This window comes from Mesitornis unicolor, unplaced genomic scaffold (assembly GCF_000695765.1).
Source record: "Mesitornis unicolor isolate BGI_N332 unplaced genomic scaffold, ASM69576v1 scaffold22698, whole genome shotgun sequence".
Lineage (NCBI taxonomy): Eukaryota > Metazoa > Chordata > Aves > Mesitornithiformes > Mesitornithidae > Mesitornis > Mesitornis unicolor.
Window position 1 is genome coordinate 119,003 of NW_010204164.1, and position 23,756 is coordinate 142,758.

The following is a 23,756-nucleotide window of genomic DNA, read 5'->3' on the forward strand; positions in this document are numbered from 1 at the left end:
AATTACTCTACCTGAAGCCAGCAAAATTACTACCAGGAAAACAAATGACTTATTCTTTTTCTCTGCACCCCAGATCAAGTGAGTAGCTCTGCAGAGAGGCAGCTGAGTCTGTAACTTCTAGTGAGAGACAGAAGCCATCAGAGTCAACCCCAAAAATACCAGTTCAGGCTCTAGCTAATAGCTCAACATTGCTAAACTCCAAGCATGGCTCTCGTGTGACTTGCAGATAAACTGAGCTGCATCATGATAATTGCCTAGAAACTCCGACTTCAGGCCACTCTCATGAGCTGCAGGGATGCTGGGCACTCTTTTGAAGCAGTCTTGCAGTCCACCTTCTATCCAGAACAGTGGCCTGCGGGCCCAAGATTTGAACTGGAAGGCATACTCAGTATGGAGTACGATGGGATATCCAAACAATGCAGTAAGTATAATACTGGAAATGGGGCGGGGGACAACAATATTTTGGGTTGTACCTGGAGTCCTTTGGTGTTCCTTCCTCATACATGATTTAAAACACACCCCCTGAAGAGAGGGTATCAATGTCCCTTGCTATGTAAGAGGGTACGTTATGGCTCACTGATGTTATCAGAGCCCATGTGTGCTTTTCACTGGTTTTGTGTTATTTCTCTCCTCAGCTCCAGACCACCAACACTAAACAAAAACTCATTTGTTAATTACCCCACAGCAAAGGAAGCAGAGCTGCTGCTAAATCCCCTCCCCTCAGTAAGTTCAACACACTAGACAATTTACGATACACGTTGTGCTCTTCTCTTTTATGACAGTGTTTTACAATAGTAAGAGTCTTCATTATTTTACTGTGTTTGATGCACAAGACTTTTTTTTTTGTACAGTTTGGAGAGATCTGCATGAACTGGTGAATGTCAGAAGCAGCTCTGGATCTCAGCGCTAATCAAAGGAAACTACACAATCCCCAGAGCCAGTCAAAACCTAAAAATGCCAGCCTGTCCTATGAGGACACGACTGTGTAAGCAGGGAGTGCTGCACAACCAGGCAAAGAAAGGCTTTCCACGTGATGCTCTTCACACTAGGTCTCTATCCAGAAAAAATTTAATATTAATTCCTACTACTTTACCATTTGGGATGAAGCATAAGGGATTAAAATGTGGTAAAGTGCATAACCGGGCACTTAAACGTCAAGACAACAGCAAAAAAAAAATCTGAGTACATACTAAAGCCTCTATTTTATCTGACTCAAATCTTCAGTAACAGGCCGAGCAATTATTAAGCAAAACTAAATCTATTACTTGCATATACTCAGGAGGGTACAAAAAAAGCTCATTAATACTTTTACAAAACTAAATTCAGTTTCCTGAATAGAAAACATACACCCACAGAGAGGTATCTGAAGTAAAGGTTTTGGGCACTGTAGGATAAATGCTTAAGGAGATATATACAGATGCTCAACATAAGAAGAATGTTGCAGGTATAGATCCAGTTATATTCAGTGTTTAAAAACAAAGCATTCTGTTTTGTTGTACAAATCCTCACACTCTTATGAAAAACTTTGTATGTGTCCTGGCCATCCCAATCAATTCTGCACTATTAAAGCAGACTTACAAAGTCGTACGTCCTCCCTCAGCAAAGCAGCCACTGAGTTACTCCAGTGAACATCCCAGTCTGCCACTCAAAAAGGCAGATTTCATGAAGCCAAGTAACGCACTCTGCACAAGGCCAAGTGACCACCACTGGGCGTCCTTTTAAAAGACGCTTTCACAGTTCTCAGCTACTGAAGTAAATGTCAGATAAATTCAGTATGAAAAAAACCCACTGATAACAGGTTATTGTAACAACTTTACTACTTCCCTGATTGGCATCATTTTTTCCAGATCAGAAACAGAAAATACCATTTCACAAGAATGACAGCTTTGCATATGAAAATACAAGCCTCAGACAAACGTTCTTGTTTCTCAAGTCAAAGGCCAAGAGCCAACGTCTTTCCAACGGCGCAATACACGTCCCCAGCAGCACAAACCACTCTGTGGAGTCAACCAGAGTCCCCACGTGCTACAGCTCCTGTGCGAAGAGGAGCAAACGCTCACTCTGTGGTCTCTAGGTCAAGGTAGTTCATGAAAAACGAAAGGAAGGGCAGGGTAAGATGATAATATGTAGCAATATATGGATCTGCAATGGGAGAGGAAAAAGATAATGCATTAGCTGACAAGTTTCTTCCTCAGAAACTTACTGGCTAATTACTGGTTTACTCAGGGTTTTTTTCCTTTTTGTTTTTTTAATTTCACTGAAATGAACAGGCCTCGCTATGACTTTAGATCACCCCTTTGTTCTCTCCATCTTCTGAAACAGTAATGGTTATGAAAATACTCTGAAAACTTCATTTTAGGAAGATAACCTTTCAGAGAAAGCAGAAGCACACAGTATGGCAGAAATTATGTGTGCAAGTGTATGCAGGAGAACACGGTGCTTCAAGACCACACGTAGGAGACTGGAGACAGAGCCATTTGAGACAGATTTTGTAAGCCATGTCACCAACACGCCAGGCCACTCTGCAGAAACTTGGCAATCATCTTTCTGGAGGGGTGCCACCTTTGTTCATTAGCTGTCAGACTGTATTTAAAAACAGAAAGCAAAATCTCCACAAATTTCAGCTGCAATGAAACAGCTAGAAAGACAAGTAAGGTCCAACTGCTGCAGAGAGAAGCACCAAGACAGACACAGAGCCTGAACCAGAAGCTCCTCTATCCATCCCAAGGGGGTCTGAACCTGAGGCTCAATGGCCAAGAACAAACCACCCAACATTAACCGCGGCTCTGATGATCACCACTTGATGATCCCTCTCTACACCCAGCAGCACTTCATGCCTGGTGCCACAAGGAAATGGTGCCCAACTGCTATCGCCACAGCTTTGCCCCAATCCTGACAGGACAAGTCCCAAAGTCCAAGCGTGATGTGGGCACTGCCAGGCACACCCAGTAACCTGCGTCCAAAAGGAGCGCGATGAGCTTTGGTTGAGCGCAGGCCTTGTCAGTCTGCAGGAAAACTGTGCTGCTCCATCCTGGCTGCCAAGCTTAAGTGTGGGACAATTTTCCTCCTCAAGCGGTCTGGCCAAATTCAGACAGAACACACTCCAACCAGGCTGGAGACTGCACCTTCAGCACCCAGCTATTCACTCTTAAGGACCAGAAATACACATTTTCTGTGTTCATGCATATATATGTGTGTGTGTACAAGCAAAGAAATAAAAGTAAACTTAGTGTGAGTTCACTGACTGTAAGAGTTGATGCTTAAGACAAGAATCCAATTTCACAGCCATCTGTCAAGCTGAACCTGCCCTGGCCATTTCCAAGGCTGAGTGTGAGAAATGAGAGCAGAAGCAGCACCAATTTCCTAGCATCTCTATTAACTCCAGTGAATGGCATGTCCTTTCGGCATCCATTGAGAGCAGCGTGAGCAACACCCCTGGCTTTCCACAGTTCCAGGCTTGGGCAGCTTGCCACCCATGTCTCGGGGGCAGGTACAGTACCTTTAACACCCACACAGTGATGGATGGACAGGCTCAACCCTACACCTTGAGCTTCCTGAATAACCTTACGAATCCTTCACCACACGAGAGAATATGTGACGTTATTTGCCCAAAGACAATGTGCCAGGAATCGTTTGTCTTGGTGCTTTATAGGAAGTGGCTGAAGCTACTTCAATGTAGCTGTGATGCGCTCAATCTGCCACATGCAAAATATGATGCTTAAGAACACCCACCTGATCTTCCTTCTTTTAATTCAAAGGGCATTTTTCTTCCAATGAACTCAAAATTAACACCACCATAAGAATCCCATCCACCAATAGACTGCAGCTGAATAGTACACTGAGGTAAAGTGCAAAAGCATAACGGGAGCAGCTATACACCCCCCACTGTCTTATTCATTTAAAGAAACTAGATAACTAGATTATAACCGTGAAGTTCCCAAACACATTCATTCTTTACGTATCATATAAATACTAAAGAGTGAGCACTGTTGTTCAATTTCAGGTTTTATTCATAAGGAGTAACTACTTGAATCTCACTTATGGTTCAGCTTCAGTATGACATTTCAAGGTGTCCAGTTAAAAAAAATCACTGCTGCATCTCAACATGTATGCCTCTTCTTTACTAATAAATTACAATGTATGAGATGAATTCTGCTTTTCTCACAGTTTATGTATTTTGAAAATTTATTATAAAAATAACTACAAAATAGGTATTTAAGTAATGTCTTGTCTTGTCATCATATACTGTATTTCAACAGTTTCCATCTAGTTCATTATTCAAGTCTGACATATGTCAAAATCTCTGGCGAATGTCACAGTTCTTTCTGACCATGAAAGTTAATTAAGTATTGGTAATTAAGTGTTCATGATTTGATGTCCAGAAACCAAACTTTCATATACCTTAAACTTTCCCAGAGAACCAAAACTGCAAAGCTGCTATTTTCAAGAATCAAACAGAAGAGACAGATTTGCCAAATCAGAACAGCGGAAAAAGTAAATTATACTGTGAGAAGAGAATGGGGTCACATCACTGAAATACGCCTTTGTTTTTCATCACAAGCATGCTCAGAAACATGTCACAATTCACAGACAGACTTCTCAACTCAAAAAAAGTGTATTTGTATTAACAAACTAGCTAACTTACTAAATGACGTTCCAAGTACAGTCTATTTTCACATAAACTGAAACTCATTAACTTACAAAATATCACAAGAAAGCATTTTAAAAGGACACTAGTGAAGCTCGTCTCAAAAGTGTTCATTTTTCTGATGCACATCCTAACGTTCCCTCATTTATAGATCTTTTAAGCTCCTGTCAAAGCCAATGCTTGGTGACCCTAAAAATCACACAGAGACACTAACACCGCAAGACCTTACTTCAGTCTTTCAACGTTAGACTCTCAACATGGGGTGTTGCCTAAAAAGTCCATTTTCCATGTGATACGGTGCTGACAGAACAGACAGAGAGAAACCACATCCCCCAAGACCAAAGCAACAATTTAAGTTTCAGACTCAGACAATCCTTACGGGTATTTTCCTCCCCGTAAATTCAGGCAGCTGGGGGAAGGGGCGGGAATCAACCACTGCTCATAAAGTTTGGAGTATTGCTGGGAACACGATGAAAAGATCAGACCAGCCCGCACTTTCTGATCTTTTTACTACTTTGCATGGCAACAACACAAAAGCAAATAACGAGGGTCATTGCTACAAGCCTTTGTTGCACTGCAGATAATTGTACAAAAATAGTACAACTCAAATAGCAGTGGCCTAAAGCCAGATGTTGGCATTTTCCTATTTCCCTCCTGCCCTTTCCCTTAAAATCTGACATGTGAAAGTACTTAAATGTGCATTTAAGATTATAGTTACGTTGCAGATTTTGCCAGGTCTGAACCCAGGGCTTCAATCATGGGATTTCATCATCTGCTGGTTTTGTGTCTTAAATAAAGCAAATAAATGAAGAGTGAGGAACAGCTGCTGGGCTTCAGAGCATCTCAGCTTCAGCCATCACTGCCACTTGCCTCTGCACCCTTCTCAATACCAACACATAAATCTGTTAGCACCCTCTAATTTGCTTCAGGAACAATTGGAGGGATTATCAGGAATCGGATGGATATATATATAATGTGAAATATAGGTATGTGAAATATATGAAAATATATATATGTGTGTGTGTGTATATATATATCTCAGCCCAAATTCCCATACAGTTTCTTTCTTCTCCTTTCACTCATGTTATGTCAGGAGGAAACCCAGGCTTGGCTGAAAGGTGTGGATCTCCTTTGCCATGAGGCTACCTGAGCGCTTCAAGCTGCAAGGCTGAAGACATACACAGATTCCTACCTTTAAATTAACGCCCATGTGGTTTGTGTTCGGTGAAAGACCCTAGACAGAATATCCGACAACTTGAGAATATTTCTGCAACCCAAATAAAAATCTGCTAAAACAATTCACAAATGAGTAACAGAGGAATTTAAAAGAGCTTCCTGATTCTAGCTAAAAATAAAACAAATATTTTCTTTGTAAGTATATCAGCTTTTGAAGTCTTCAGAGGTTGCCAAACTATTCAATTTCTCATACTCAGGCACAGAGATAAAAACTCATCAGGGCTGAGATGATCACAGGGAGAACCTGGCACAGGCTGCTCTCTTTCATATGCCCTCACGGTTTTTCTGCCAAAAATAAATACATCCGATCGCAAATGCTAACTACTATACATTTTTCATTTAAAGGCAACGACCTTCTCTGCTCCAGTGTATCATACAACATTTTATTAGCACTGTGTAGTACCAAATTAGTTTAATTACTTAGCAGTATCAGAGTGCTAATAATTCCATTTGACCATTTGGATCCATTTGACCTGACACAGCTACTGTTTGTTGCAGGAAATACTCCAAGTTTACAGATAGATAATTCTATCTCTAATCACACCAGTAAAGTGATAACCTAGTAAGCACAGGGATGTATTTAATCTCTAGTCAAAATGGTAAAATTAGCGGCACAGGAGCACAGTGTGCACACACACAAAACTATCCCCCAGCAACTACTTGGAATACACAGGATTTTTTGGTCTCTACTACTCTGAACGTGAAGTTCAGCTCCGCCATTGCTAACAGAAACGCACTCCTGAAATGCAGCCAGAAAATTACAGTTTCATGGTGCATAAACCTCAGGCAAGCATACTGTGAAATATTTTTACTATGCAAATAATTACATCAACTATCAATTTCATCAAGTGACCCTACTGTTGAAGACTGTGCTACTAATAATAAACCGCAACAGAAGCAAGCATTGAATAAATCTATTTGAAAATCAAATCGGTTTGATGCACATTCCTCCCAAGTTATTTTAGAATACCAAAACCTCAAAGATATTCATATAAACGTTCTGATAAGCATACTCAGTGAAAGTTCACTAACCTTATTATTATGTTTGAAGTTTATATTCCAGAGCACAGTCTTACATGCTGCACACTCCAGAACCGATAAGACTGAGTGTGCGGAAGGAACAACTGGATATTTTAACCAACTAGACAAACGGCTTCAAAGTAGGAACAAAACTAGTTTTTAATTACACACAAAAACATACTGTCAGAAGTCATTTTCATGGGTTATTTTTCCATAAAGAATGCACTGTGTGCCAACACTGCACAAAGGTAGTTCCTATGTTCCCTGAAGTAAACTGCTCAACTGAGGAAATCCAGTTCACTTCTTACTGGCAAATTTAGTTTCTCAAAGCAACAGTGGACAGAGTAAACGAGTGACTACAATTTCTCCAGTTATGATACTCCAATAAGCCATATCCACCTCCATGACCATAAAAGCAAAACACCTGCATTTATATATGTATATATATATTTATACTTATATAATATTTCATATATATCTATACCTGCAAAATACCTCCTTTTATTTTAATAGCTTAGAATAAGATCTTGACTGAAAGACATTTGCCATGTTGATTTGGAAAGATTCAAGGCACATGCTTAAAAATTAAGAATATCTATATTGTCTTAAATGTGATGTTGAACACAGTGTAGAATTAAGAGCTCTATTTCTACTGTAAAATAATAAGAAATCTTTTACAACAGAGCAAGAGTAATGTAACAGCTTTTTCTTTCTCACCTACTCCTAGCACATTGCAATCCAATTGATTTCAGTGGGTTTTTTTAAACTCTGGAAAGGTTCTCAACTCATATTTTTAGATTTTATCCTCAAATTGCTTCTCTACAATGTCCCTATACAACCAACCAGTGGTTGAGTTCATAAAGTACCCCAATTAATACATTTACCCTGATGATTTATTTTGAAGTTTCTTGAAACCTCACAATACTGCCAGGGAAAAATCACACTTGTATCAAGTAACTTCAGAGTATCGTATTTTATATCAGCGTACACAAGCTCTTATTTCAATCCTGGTATTTGTCAGAGAAGTACCAAACCAACCACCACACATTTCTAAAATTCCAGTTCAACAACTGAAAAAACAGTTTGTATCATTGACATTGTAGCATAAACATATTCTGCTTATTCGTATGTCTGCCGTTTTTCTTTTATTTGAACAAAGCAAAAAAAGGAGAAAAATCTATCTTTTGAAATTACGCAGCTCAACTGGCAGATTAACAGTGTAAAACAGTTGAAGGGGGAAAGACTATCAAAATAGAAGGGGTTTATAGCAACAAGTAAATTCTTACACAAGTACTGAGATAAAATCAGCTTCTGTATATAAAACAACTGAAGTCAAATTGAGTTTCATTACTGAGTAAGACAAATCCATTTTCTAAAATCATCCCCAAAGTGTTGATCATTACAGGAACAGGACTGGGTTTCAAGAAAACTGTTCCAATTGAGTTCTCAGTACTCACTTTCTCCACAAGCTGTCTTGGCTCAGTGTTTTAATGCTATTTTAATTTTCTTAGATCTCTCTTGAAAAATAAGTTTGAAAAAGTTTTCTACTTAAACACAAACAGTCATAAAGCAGATTTCTGCCATAAGTCCCTTCCAATCACTTCATTTTCCTATTTCCATAAAACAACTTTTCAATAAAAAGGCAGAAACAAAAAGATTATTCAGGATAAGCCTCCATTAAATTTTCTCACATTATCTTGAGTCATACACCTATTTTTCTCTTGAAGGCCCAGGAATTAAAAAAGGAAAGGAAAAGATTTGGACATTTACTTAATAAAACAAAAATCTCTGGTGAGTTCAAGTTGATTTTCAAAATTTCTTTTGCTCCACTAACAAATTATTACTGAAAAAAATCCCAAAAGATAAAGACAGTACACCTAATTCAGAATAATTATTAATTTGTATTATTTGTTCAATGACTACCAGTTGAAACCACCCTGCAGAAGCCAGATTATTCAAGGTCATATGAAGACATACCTTTTTATCATATACATCTTGCCAGTTCACTCCAGCAAAGAAACTATGACGCATGATTTCTTTTGCATCATCTGGGCCTCCACCAAGTCTAAAGAGAGTGGGGGAAAAAAAAAATCTTATTAAACAAGCATTACTCTTAAAGGGAGATTAAGTTATTGTAATGGTTGGAAAAGTGACCATTTGTTTTTGACTATCTGGAAACAATTCTCACTTGTATAATATGTCATTCTCATCTGTTTAATATGAATTTGGGTGATCTCATGAGACAATGAGATAGCAGAAGTATCCTTGCCATGGTCTATTCTATTTGATTATTCCAGCTACCATGTTCATTACTGTCCATGATGAGCTTTTTTAATAATTCATTCATTATAAAGATAATTAAGTTTAGTTTTCTTGAAAGACCAACTAATGTTCTAGCACTATTAAAAACCAAAACCAACCCAACAAAGCTGACAAAATTTGGCCAAGGAGGTACTAGGCACTGAATCAGTAATGACTCACGCATCATTTTTATACAGTGTTCACTGCTGTTGCGTCTGGGTGCTGTAACAATTAACCAATTACCATAAAAGAGTCTCAATCTGAGTCAATTAGTATAAATTGATAAATTGTTGGCCTGCTGAGAAGGTTATTTAAAGGCCATCGTAAATAACCACACTATTCACTGTGGCCCATAGCTTGCCAAAGCCAGACTCAGGCAAATCACCCTAGGAAGTAAATTCCACCCCCTCTGGGAGAACTTGCCCAAGGTGATTTGAGCTCATGGAAGTGGCCATTGCTGCCAAAAAAGAAGGGTTTCACCCCTCCTCATAACTCTCCCCTCTCACTTGCACCTACAGCATGATTCCCACTGACAACTTCACTAACCTAGAAGAAAACCAACCTCGCAATGTGAAAATGAGAAAGACCTGGCTGGTTTTTGTTGCATTAGCAATTCAAATTTGATTTGGCAAGTTTAGTGAGTTCCTCTGAGCTGCTGGTGTTGGTGGAGACAGCGCCACACATCCAGTGATGGGAACCCCTAAAGAGGTGGACTTCCAGGATTGATTGGCTCTCACCTAACTTCTTCCTGAAACTGGCAATCCTACTGGTCTAACAGAAAGAAATTGCAACAGAAAAAAAACCCAACTAATCTTAACTGAATAAACAGTCCATACATGTTAAATATTGACAAGAAGGGTGACACAAGCAATTTGTCTTTCTTTAAAAAAAACTGCTAAAGATATAAAGAGAAATTTTAAAAGCCATTTTTTAAGTCAGATTAATTCCTCTCTAAAAATTTATTGCAAGGAGCAACAAAAAAAACCTCTAGTGGTATTACTCTGCTGACAAATTACAAAAATATTCTGGACAACTACCTCAGTCTTGCAGTAACTGGGTATAAAGTTATCTCATTTCCAAGCTGTATTCCTCTTTCTTTCTCAACTACTCATTGTAAAATTCTCTACACCTGTGGAAAGCATCCCAGGTAGCCTGCAGTCTCCAGACTCCTCTCAGCATCTCCCCACCCAGCTGCTCAGGGAAAAGCCAAGCTGCAGTTTACCCCTGTGCTTGCGCTCCAGTTAGCATTAGCGAGCACCAGAGCTGGAATATGAATAAGCTTGTAAATGTAATTCTGTAATAAACACTATTCTCTGCAAAGATTAATTACAAGAACATATGCAATGCCCACCATGGAAAACTTCCTGAGAAGAGAGACAGACAGACAGACAAACACTTGCAGCCTTAAAACATGCCAAGAGACTCACAAGAACAACAGAGAGACTAGGGAAAGGGGGGACCCTGCAGACACATCTCACTGATTTACGAGATTTGTGTTAGAACCACAGGGGACTGGACACTGCTCATGCAGTGCAGGAGCACTGGAAAATGGCTCTCCTAGGCCACAAAAAGCCCACCACAAAAGAGCTGGGTGATACTTGCTTTCAAACTGCTGTATTTAGATTTCACTCAGATGATGTATTCATTAACGAGTTTCCAGTTTAACAGTCTAATATGTGATCTATTTCCATGCCCTAATAAAATCTAGCTGTGGCTGGCTGTCTGTACATGTCTTCTGGCACAATCACTTCCAAGAAAAAGTGCCGTAGTTCCTATGAGACACTACAGCCAACTCAGGGTTAAGCCATACACTGAAAAACAATTCAGAGCTTTCCCTTTGTTCCAGTACAATCTAAACTTGAAAGGATCCCTATGCTTGCTGTGAATGATTTAAAAAAAGTGTTCTCTTCCACTTTATCCCCTTTTGCTTGTTAAGCTCACCTTGTGTATCGTTGCTCTATTGAAAAAGTGGAAATCTGAGACTATATGGCTACATATGGCCCTCTCCTGTGACTGACATGTCCTTCAGCTCACAAACCAGGCACCACTGGCCTATTTTTACATTACCCGGTATAATTAAGAGTGTTTATTATGCTTGTTTATCCAAGTGATTTCACTTACCGCTTATTTGGATCCTTTATCAGTAGGCCTGATAGTAAGGATTTTGCATCTGCGGACAGAGTTCGAGGAAATTTTATGTCCTCCATTAGTATCAGTTCAAATAGTTTCTCATGATCTTGGTTGTAGAACGGTAATCTTCCACACATCATTTCATACATGACAACTCCTAATCCCCACCAGTCCACTGCACGACCATAGTCATTATCTTCCAGCACCTAAGACAGAAACCAAAACCAGCTGTAAGACATGGCCTATTTCAGACAGGATTGCTTCAGTCTGTTGGATTAATCTCTACACGAGCATGTTTCCAAGACTTTATATTCACAGTGTGCTACAGGGACTCCCAGAACCTGGCTCGATACATGCAACTGCAGTGCTGACCCACACACCTGAGCTCACTGAAATTCCAGGGACCATACTGCTAAAATACAAACTTGTGCCTGGCAAGATCATGGGCCAGATCCTCCTGAAAACTATGCTAAGGTACATAACAAATAAGGAGGTGGCTTCACTAAGGGCAAATTGTGCCCGACAATTTTGGTGACCTTCAACGACTGGGGTTACAACTCTGGTGGACAAGGGAAGAGCAACTGATGTCATCTACTTGGACCTGTGCAAAGCGTTTGACTCTCTCCTGCAGGACATACTTGTCTCTAAATTGGAGAGACATGGGTTTCATGGATAGACTGCTTGGTAGATAAGGAACTGGCTGGATGGTCACACTCAAAGGGGTGTGATCAACAGCTCAGAGTCCAAGAGGACACCAGTGACTCCTAGCATCCCCCAAGAACTGGAATAAGGAACCTAAGGTCTTGACCTTAATACACCTTCATATGAAATTGTAGAAATGGAGACAACATAACAGCAGCATACACCCATAATGAAATATAAGCAATATATATACCCATATGCAATAAGGAAACCGAAGGCTACTGAATATATACAGATATAATTCCAATTTCTGTGTATTTCTAGAAGATCATACTCTTTCATTAAAAAAAGATGCAACAGCTAGAAGTTAATAAATGGTAATACAGAAGGCACTACCACTGTATGTGCCAAATTGCTAATATTTGCCGTAGAAAGATCTATTAAAGAGGCAAAAACCTTTAAACAAGAAAATAGACTTAAATAATAAACAGGAAGATCAAAGAAATGCAACTGATAGAGTTGACTATAAAAAATTAAATAATTAAATAAATCTTTATAAAAAATTATTTCTGTACCATTAAAAGGCAGATCATTGAGTTATGCAGGTTGGAAAAGACCTCTAAGATCATCAAGTCCAACCGTCAACCCAACACCACCATGCCCACTGAACCATGTCCCAAATGCTGAAAAGCAGCACATATGACTAATTTAATAACGAAACAACAAACGAATCCACAGAAGCCAAAGTACATTTTACAACACCCAGACACAGGCAGTCGCCACCACAAAGAGCTCCTCTAAATTCAAAACGTAAATAGACACAGAGGAACAGTCATTTAAATATATAATAGTGAAAATCTGGTAAAGCCTTCAGGCTTTAATGTACAAGGCAACCTCTAACAGATCAGAAATAAACTTTATCCATGAGGACATTATCTTGTGATTGTCTAAAAAGTGTAAGATGACCTCCAATAATTTCTCCTGAAGCAAGGGCAGACGCAGTTCTCACCCATTTGGGGATACGAAGTGGCCATGACCGCATCACGGGACATGTGTGCTACCCTCGCCAGCCCTAAAAGAGGGGTGTCCAGCTCATTTATCTCCTTTTTCTCCTCCAGTTAATTCATGCCTGCTCTCAAATACCTGGTACAATGCAATCTGATCCAGTATGGCAATTCTGACAATCCCACAGTAATTAATGCATCCATATTCCTAGTCTTCACTGTCCTTAAGGATTAGTAGTAGAAACATGATGAAGTGTATTACAAATTCCTCTTGTATATATAAGATTAAAAAATCATAAACATTAACACATACTATTTACAATTGTGCCAAAACACACAGACTTGTTACATCATTGATATTTCCAAATAGAGGGTGAAATTTTGGAAAGTGTAAAATACAACAAATTATCTGAAAAAATTACAAAGCTAACTAAAATAAGTCCTGCATTTTAAAACTAATTAAATGTTTTATGAGTTTGAGCACATTGCAAGCTATTTGCTGAAAAACTGAACATGAAATCCGTGATGCTTGTTTTTAAATCACCATTTCTTCTGCCACAGAATAAAAGCATTATATATTTTTCTCCTATATTTATTACCACTGTTAATATTCCTCCTATCTGTACAGTTAGCTAATCTTCTCTTTTGAAGCTCCTGCAATATACAAAATCGTGAGGCAGCAGTAGATTCTTTTTACCAGTAAGTCAAGGTGTGGTTTGCATGTGTGATTTATAAAAGAAGGCAACGGGAAGATAAAACCTATCATTCTCTGAACAAGGCAAATCACACAGCCAATAGTTAAAGCGAACCATAACTGAGGCTTTACCTAATTTATGCAGGACTTCACCTAATAATAATAAAAAGTATGAGCAACCTTTTGCTGCATTCCCACAACAGCAACAAAGCAGTGGTACAAAGAAGGAGCCAAATGTGATTTTTAACCTCTTTTTACATAAAATCATAAAAAAGCATAAAAGCTGGATTAACTGCCTCCCGAACCCGCATATCACCAGCCGGGTTCTCATCCCCAGCTGGCAAAACTGGCAACTCTTTATTTTTGTTTAAATACCTGGTTTACAGCCAGCCAGACAAGCAAGAGCATCAAAAGGGTTTCATTTAGGAAAAGAAAAACAGCCTGAAAATAGTGTAAATAAAGCAAAATGCATCTCAACTTATTTTAATATAAATGTAATAAAATTGTGCATAATGCATTTGCAGTAAATACACACATTTATTTTCTTTAAGTCATTTCTTATGCATCATGGTGTTAAGAAACTCCAGGATTTGTAGACTGTGACAAATCAATGGAAGTGCTGGAGTCCTATGAGCAAATCCATACAATTAGGGCAGGCATGAGAACATGGGTACACACACTGCCCCAGCATTACCGGATCCTTTCCAAACAATTCCTGGATTTGAGGAATTTGTTTCTAATTACACTGAACATAGGTCAAGAAAGCTTCAACTCAGTACCCAAACGAGCATGACATACAGCTCCAGGCTTTGTACTTAGGAATAATCCAATCTTTTGCCTACAAGCTGGATACCTGCTTTTAGAAATGCCTCCTTTGGCTGATACTGCTGGTCCTCCAGAATTTGTGGGGTATATATGTGGGGTACCAGCCTAAGCACCCAGCCAGGGACAGACACAGTGGAAGGTTTGAGCTCTTGGACTTTGTATGGTGCCCTTAAAAGCCTCCACCATCATCACTGTGTTCAGAGAACTGTGTGTAGTTCTGGGCCCCTCACTCCAAGAAGGGCAGTGAGGGGCTGGAGCACGTCCAGAGAAGGGCAATGAAGCTGGTGAGAGGTCTGGAGCACAAGAATTACGAGAAGCAGCTGAGGGAACTGGGGTTGTTTATTGTGGAGAAAAAGAGGCTGACAGGAGACCTTATTGCCTTCTACAACTCCCTGAAAGGGGAGTGTACTGAGGTGAGGGTTGGTCTCTTCTCCCAAGTAACAATTGATAGGGCAAGAGGAAATGGCCTCAAGTTGCATCAGGGGAGGGTTAGATTGGATATAAGGTAACTTCTGTTGACTGAAAGTGTTATCAGGCACTGGAAGGGGCTGCCCAGGGAAGTGGTGGAGTAACCATCCCTGGAGGGATTTAAAAGATGGGGAGATGTGGCACTTGGGGGACATGGTTTAGTGGCCACGGCGGTGTTGAGTTGATGGTTGGATTTGATGATCTTACAAGTCTTTTCCAGCCTTAATGATTTTACAATCTTCAGCCAATTCTTGCCTCCCTCTATAAGGACCCATAAATCTGTTTTTAAGCGAATACCCTCTCCTAACAACATGGTCCCTTCAAGGTAACAACAGGAAAGGCAGCAGGCCCACCAAAACCATCATAAAGGGCACAAGCTCAACCACTCTGGTATCTGTTTTAAAGTAATATATTAATATTTTCTAGGGGTATCACACAGAAGGATCACACAGAACTCCTAAGTTACAGGAAGAGCAGCTACGCATTGAGTACGTACTCCAGTCAGGTGTGTTTTCATTAAGTAAAGATGGAGTTACATGCTTTCTTCCACAAAACTTTAAATAAACAATCAGATCATTTAGATATATGACTTCCTTTCCTTCACTGCTTCACACATGTGGAGTGCCAAAATCCTAAACCACCTTGTCAAGACCTGGGTGAGGTTTTAGGAGACAAGCGCTCCAGCACAATGTGACTTTGGTGCGTGGATAACATTTTCACATCATCACTGCACCCAAGTGACTTCTCAGTGCTAAGTAAAGCAGGAGGTGGGCTGACTGCTGTTCGGTATGGATGACTCCACAGATTATGGGAACTAAAACTCAAAAAACGACCACCATTTTCATTACTTGAGGGAATATTACTCCATTTGGTTTTAGGGCTCCAGTTCAACAACTGGTTCATTCAGAGGCAGTGCCAGCCTACTCACACATGATTAATAAAAATCATTAGTACCACTGGAAGTTTTTTCTTTCTCAGAAAATAAAATCCATTAAAAGGACTTCCTCCTTCCTACTTCACCAGTGGTAGTAGATTTTAACCTTTAGGTTCATAAGCCAATACACCTCCAGGTGTCGTTTGCTTTAGGTATGTCACTCCTTTAAAAGCCTAATATGAAATCCACAGAATTTGATGCCCATTTAATTTTTATGGTGAAAACCAGTGAAAAGGTATCTTTTCTTAGATAGCCTCTTTATTTCTTCAGTAGCTAGAGCCAAACATTTTCCATGCTGCAGCAGCTGCAATAACACATCTGCAAACGCTTATTTATGACGGCTTGGGGCAGAGACTTTGGAAGCGGGCAATTAAATGAGTCAGCCAAAGAGAAGTCGATACAAACACATGCAATGCTTTTATGAGATTCTGTGAAAATACATTTTTTTAGGAGGTTAGCCAGCAGTGTAACAGGTGACCGTAAATCTGTGACCATCTTAAGTCAATCATGTGTGTCAGTGAAACCCGGATTCTCTGAGATTTCACAAATCACAGAATTCTGGACAAGGTGCGACTGCCTCAGACACAAACTGAGCTGAATGTAAAAAAAATAAATCCCTTAATTCTGTTTTTACTGCATTTTCTTGAAACAAAATGTCCCTGATGAGCTGCTTCTGTAAGATTTTTGGTTACCCAGCAGAAATTCACACAAGCAAGAAATGTACTTCCCACAGACCTCTAAAAGTGAGTTGCTGTAACTTCTGGACTTTGCAAACACAGAAAAATCTAGCAAGAACCTTGAGAATGAAAAGCTTCATACAATACTTTGTCAATCTTCCAAAAAAAGGTTGTCAGCATTGAGTTTTATCTTTAAAAGAACAATATCAAAGTACCAGTTTTGTACTTTGTGCTGGATAACCAAGGCAACTTACTGGAAAAGCAATTACATTTTTGACCTAATTATGGTTTCTCTTAATATTTTAAATATAGACTTTCTGATAGGACATCACAAATAGCTTGTTGCTTGATCAATAATTCTGACAGAACAGATGGGAAAATATTTAAACATCTAAACAAACTGTCTGCACACCTATGTTGTGAAAGAAAACTGAGAACTTGGATACACCAATCTACTGTTAATTTAAGGGGAAAAAACTGTTTTCAATTAACCTTACAGTTCAGGTGGAGTGTATGTTCCTTAAGCATTCCTGGTAACCCTTCACACATTTTTATTGCTACAGTTGTTGATCTGCTAACAAATATTCACGCACCCATTATTCATCAGAAGTTGAAAAGTGTATTTGCTAGAACTTTCTATAAATTGTGGTGACAACTGCAACGATGAGGAAGTTTAAAATCTAAGAGTAGTGAACAAAGCTAACACACATTTCTTTATAGGAACAGACTTTTATCCAAATGTCTGAAAATCCTTCCTGCAGAAAGGTATGTTTGCCAAGTATTACACAAATTTAGCTACTATAACTGTATCTTAGTATGAACAGTGAAAGTACTGCTGCATCCACAGTAAAAATCACCTGAATGAATACTCATTGCTTTGATTATATAGCGCCAAAAAGAGAAAACGCCAATGTTATAGATACCCTCGGAAATGAACACTAGAGAACTAAGTGAAGAAGAAAGTTTTCTGCTATTGTCTACTGCTTTAATTTCTGCAGGAAGTTTTTTCTCCATTTTGTATCTGGCTTCCACTGTTCTTTTACTTCTAATGTAGACTGTCTTCCTCATACATTTTTGTACTAGAGCCTTCCTCATCTTACCCAGCTTTTTGTTAAATATCTTTGAAAAAAACACAGCAAACTAAATTTTTTTTGTCATTTACTGGCACACATTGTGCTGCATCAGAAATGGTACCTTGTGGTATAAATGTGAATTAAGCAAACCCTCCTAGAGGAAAGAGCATGCAATACTAATTAATGTGTTTAACCTCCTACAAGGGACTCTGTCTTGAATAGAATTCAAAATTTTAAAAAAAGAAAAAGATACTGCATATGAAAAAAGTATTCTAACAGGACCATAAGAAATCAATGGCAAACCTGGCAATCAAAAAAACCCACAAACACTTCCCCCCAGTCCCTCCAAAAAAATCCAAAATCCCAAACGAAACAAAAACCACACCAAAATAATCCCCAAACAAAACAAACAAAACCACACACCAAGAGAAAAAATTACATTAGAAAGACCCCTAAGAAGTAGAATCTATTCAATGGGCAAAAAAACCTCCAACAATCTAGAAAGATAAAATAACTGTTCTAGAATTAACAGACACTTTTCATAGAGGGTGGCAAGTAAAAGCCTCAGATTCTTTCAGTCTACAGAAAGATGGCACTTGTCTCTCATAGCCCCGCCAGCTTGGTACCATTGGAATAAAAACTGCAGACCTGTTCCTATCTGTGTTAATTATCACTGCCCTAGCAGTAGTTTCCATGCCGTACACTGCCAGAAGATGCATAAGATGTGTAAGAAATAATAAATCATGATAATACTGTGATATTTCTTTCTGGTTGTTCATTCTTCCTGAAATGTTTTTTAATTTTTACCGATGTTAAACAGCATTTTTTCAGCTTCTGTTTATGTTTCATTACTCTCTGAAAAACTAAAGGCTTTTGCTGAGATGGAAATAATGTTTGCATTGATTAAATGAAAATTAATGAAAAAAAGCTCCAAGCATGTTGTTGAGACAGTCTTTGTAAGAATTGTCATACTTATTTGTTTCACACAAAAATCTGTTTTTTATTGAAAATTGCTTTCTGCTTTAAAGTTCTGGTTTGAATACAAACATTTATTCACGGGCAGTGTGGAGCTAATCTGTTTTCTAGTCTTTTGTTAACAAATACGCAACAAAAAATAAAGTCATGTCTTTCCCCTTAAGAAGTCTGATACTTCATGTGGACAATTAGTTTTCGTGTCTGGTGAGATCAACCAGATTGCATGAAAATTCACATTCTTGTTACACCATTGGTTATCCGGCTTGAGCAGAAAGCCCAATTCTTGTGTAAACTTACCTGCTGTCACAGCAACTCTTCTGTACGAGCCATGCTTTCATACCTCATCTAAACGCTCCCCATCTTTTGATCTTGATGCTGGTTATTGCCAATAAATGATGTTCTGCTCTGGACACCCTGCCTTGTCCACATTCCATCATGCTCACCTCAATGCTCAAATTCAAATCACTAGTATTGTTGATGACTAAGGAGCATAAGATGACATAATGTGATACACTAAAATCTAGTAAGTTATAACAAGACAGAAAATAGATCACATTTGAATTATCGTTAGGTACTAGCATTTCAAGTTAAAACTAATTTTTGCATTTCCATTTCCTTTCAATGTAAAAAAAAATAAATCTGGTACTTGGAATTCTAGTGTAAAGAGAAAATTCCATATTGTGAATCTCCCATAAATCAGAAGGGAAAATATTTTCAGGTATAGATGTCATTCCCCCTTCACATCCCCCCCTGGTCCTCGCCCAGAAATAAAATGCAGCCAAATATACTCCAGACAGCTGTTCAAGAGCACACGCCAACACTAAACCACATTTCCACAGGTAAAATAAATTCTATTGTGCCTCTGCTAAGAATCAGATTACACATGAAGCATCTAGGTAAACAGAGAGTAAATAAACTTGAACTATCCTTCTGAAGCCAAAGGAAAATCAGTTAAGCAAAGCACAACGACGTAACTACGGGGTTTGGGTACTGAGCAAACTCACCATACTTTCAGGAAAATGAGTACAAGTTACCAGAAGTTGGGGCTTTGGGGGTTTAAGCAAAAGCCAACAGCCAAAAGCAAAGCGTTCTCTCTCACCAGAAAGCAGCAATGTTTCATACTATAGGATAAGACAAAAACCAATTATAGAAAAAAATAAATTATGGCATCAGTGTTGGCAGAAGATTTAGCAATTAAATATTTATCAGATCAGATGCTTTTTACTTCATGGAGTAAAATACATCTCATCATTGGAATTTTTTCCAAAGGAAGTTTTTTTGTTTGTTTCTGTAACTCTAAAGATATGAATGTTTAGACTTTATAATAATCTAATGAAATGAATAAGCAAATCTTCAGTCCTCATAGTAGGGTAGGTCCTTTGGTGGTCCACACACAAAAGATGTTATTTTTGTGCTGACTGTACCTTCTCTACTCAGTTTTACATTTACCTACATGACAAAGAAGTCATGCTGCCTGTTACAGATCAGTTCTAGTTATCGGGGTATCCTGTTTACACACATGATTTATTTAGCATTGTAACAAGAGGGTTAAAATCTTTCTTGTGACATCAGAGGCAAAAAATTATCACAACCTGCAACACTACCATTAAAGAATGACCCTTTTGACAGCATTCTTTGAGCATGGAAAACAATTGATTTGAATGCATCAGTAAAAAGGAAGAAAAAATACCACCTTCCAGAGTCTCTGGCTGATAAAACTAATGTTGTATCCTTGGACAACACAACACTATATAACATACTTTCCTAAACATACATCGAACACTCATAGGTTCCATTTCTTTCTATCAATAAAGTTTTTTTAGGTGGTTTGTTGGGGTCTTTTGGGGGGGAAGGGGGGGGAGAAGCACTCTAATTTGTTCATTCTAACTTGGCAATCAAAGAATTTTTATTTTTACACTATTACAGAAGTGCATTTTTCTAGGTTTCCAAAACCACCTTATTCAACCTTCCCCATCTGTCACCATCTGCTTCTTTTTAGCATGTACTTTTTGTGTGATCACATAAGCATGTGAAAAATAACTAACATTCAGATGATTGTCTGCTGGTACATTTGAGGACTGGGCATAATAAAAGTGAACTGCCAAAACGTACTTAACACTTCTAATTTTGTTGGGTCTTGCATGTAAGCTACATTTGATTTTCAAACTGTTTTACAGTTGGAAAGTTGATCAGGTACTCTAACTCAACAGTAAAACTGAGACTACATAATTAGCTCAGCACTAAAAAGATGATATTCAAAGAGAGGAACAAAACCCAGAAATACATACACACGAGTTCACACATCCATCTTGACTGAGTCTGGCTGCACAATGTTGCCTGAGGCAGAGGATAAGATGCTACAAACAGCCTACTTCTGGACAGTCACAGCCTGTGTCTTCTCTCCAAGCTGCCACAGGACCAGGAATAAAGGACTCTCACAATTACAAGGGTGTATGAAATCTCATGGAAATGCTGGAGAAGCAAAGACACTTGGTAAGGTATGTTTCAGAGCATCCATTTATCTTCTGTTGGTTCTTCTCTGGATCGATGGGCTGAGGTCAATTGTAAGAGGTTCAACAAGGCCAAGTGCTGGGTCCTGAACTTGGGTCACAACAATCCCACACAACACTACAGGCTTGGGGAAGAGTGTCTGGAAAACTGCCAGGCAGAAAAGGACCTGGGACTGTTGATCAACAGCCGGCTGAACATGAGCCAGCAGTGTGTTCAGGTGGCCAAGAAGGCCAATGGCATCCTGGCCTGCATCAGGATTAGTGTGGCCAGCAGGACCTGGGCAGTGCTCCTTCTCCTGTACTCAGCACTGGTGGGGCTGCACCTCAAATAATGTGCAGTTTTGGGCCTCTCACTACAAGAAGGACATTGAGGGGCTGGAGTGTGTCCAGAAAAGGGCAATGAAGCTGGAGCAGGGTCTGGAGCACAAGAATTATGGGGAGCGGCTGAGGGAACTGGGGTTGTTTAGTCTGGAGAGTAACAGGCTAAGGGGAGACCTTACTGCTCTCTACAGCTACCTGAAGGCAGGGTGTAGTGAGGTGAGTGTTGGACTCTTCTCCCAAGCAACAAGCAACAGGAAAAGAGGAAAAGACCTCAAGCTGTGCCAGAGGAGGTTTAGATCGGCTATTAGGAAAAATGTCTTCACTGAAAGAGGGAAGAGGCTGCCCAGGGAAGTGGAGGTGTTCAAAAAACATGTAGATGCAGCACTTTGAGACATGGCTTAGTGGGCATGGTGGTGCTGGGTTGATGGTTGGACTTGATGATCTTAGAGGTCTTTTCCAACCTTAATGATTCTGTGATTCTAAGCCAAGAGTAGAAATGCACAGAAATGCAATGCAATTCCTTAACAGTGCAGTAGATAACGCTTCTAGGTGCAAAGTAACTGAAAACTGTCATAAAGACACAAAAGCTGAATGGCAGAGGTATCCATTTCCAGAACTCTATCATATTTCAGCACAGCATTTCTGCTTGTAAACGCACTTTTTAATATAGTTTTAATGTGAAAAGAACAAAACAGGTCTAAAGCTAGAGAAACAAACCTATCTCTCACCCTCTAAAAATAAAATCATCTCCCTCTAAGAGAATTTCATGTACTAAAGTCTTTCTGTCCTGTTAGAGCACCACTATGGGCCTCTCAGATCCTTAGAGAACCACTATGAACCAGAATATCAATATTTTTATATCAACACAGACAATATGGTGAAGTGTCTCATTGTCTTTTCTCTAAAAAAAGAATTAACAGAAGTTAAGAAAATGAAAAGAAGCCCAATAGCAACAGGAACTACCCCGTCCCCTAAATAAACCCAAAAAGCCACCAACAATCAATCTTCATTAATGCTCACGAGAGGTAACCAAATATGAGTGAGAACTTGCTCTCTAGAGCATGATGGAAAACCAAGCCTAATATTAAGTTTCTTTTCCACTGACTCTCTTTACAGTATTGTGCCAATCCTTAGAAGTTCATACCAGTCTTAAAGTCTTGTGAATGCAGATGCCATGTAGCAACATTTTAACAGCCAGTTTCCCTTAATTTGTGCCATTTTCCACAAATTCCCTTTTCCTCTATTTACCTTTTCTATCCAGTAGTTCTAGAGGTGGAAAATAATGGCACATACTTTTTATTTATATAAAAGTTGCATAGAATTTCAAAAAGCAAATTACTTCGATGCCTCAATTACCTTTAAAGAAATTTAAAGGAAAAGGAGGTAAAAGGGAAACTGCATGCAGAGATGACAAAAATTCTGTCCTTCAGTTCCTCTATATTCCTAACCAAACAACTCTCCAGTGAGCTCCTCTTCATTTTAAGTCATCCACCAATTTCTCCTGCCTTGTGTGTCTCTCTGCAAAACATTCTACTAGCTTCTAGTAAGAGAAAATTAATAAAATAACATAATTGCCTTTAGTTTGAACTCTCTTTCCTGCCCACAACCACATTTTTCCCCATAAGAAAAACCTTTGCATCTCTAAACTGTGTTTTCTGGCCTACCAATCTACCTGAGAGACCATTAGATTCATCCTGTTAATTCCTTTTGCTCCCTGTTAATCTTCCTTGCTATCCTCCTCCTTACTTTACTCAAATTCTTTTCTCTCACCTATTAAAAAAAAAAGAGAGGGGAAGAGAGGGGAAGAGAGGGGAAGAGAGGGGAAGAGAGGAAGGCTCCTTCTGCCTCTATCACAACATTTTATAATCTGCATATACCACATCCTTAGAAAACACAACTTTAGTTCTTGTAAACACAGTGAAAGTGCTGTAACTGTGCCTGTAGTATGGAGTACCGTGTTTCCTCTTCCTGAAATTCAGCCACTGAACACTGATGTCCAAGTTCTAGATTTTGGGTCACCCCTACATCAAAGCCATATCCTTCCCAAAAAAAGAAAAGCTGAAAGTAAGAAATTAAGTGAAAAGTGAAGCAAGACAGCAGTTGCTTCTTTATGAAAGAGCTTTACCTTTCATTTCTGAGATAAAACTCAGGGAAATAATTGATAACATATGATCTCTCTCACTCCCATTTCTAAAAGAAAGATCACAAAATAAAACAACCCACCCAAACCAGGACATGCAGATCTTCTCATGCCTATGGACAAAAGCTATGAATTTACACTGGTCTCATTTATTGTGA

At 39.0% G+C, this 23,756-nt stretch overlaps 1 protein-coding gene across 2 annotated transcripts in view; it reads right to left on the bottom strand.

Moving 5' to 3' along the window:
• AKT3 (v-akt murine thymoma viral oncogene homolog 3) overlaps positions 1 to 23,756 on the bottom strand; it is a 53,919-nt gene that overhangs the window by 2,756 nt on the left and 27,407 nt on the right. For both annotated transcript variants that reach the window (XM_010190973.1, XM_010190974.1), the window contains 2 exons: positions 11,327 to 11,541; positions 8,882 to 8,969 (listed from right to left, as the gene is read on the bottom strand). In XM_010190973.1, the coding sequence (XP_010189275.1) occupies positions 8,882 to 8,969; positions 11,327 to 11,541 (303 nt within the window). The remainder of the gene's footprint in view (positions 1 to 8,881; positions 8,970 to 11,326; positions 11,542 to 23,756) is intronic.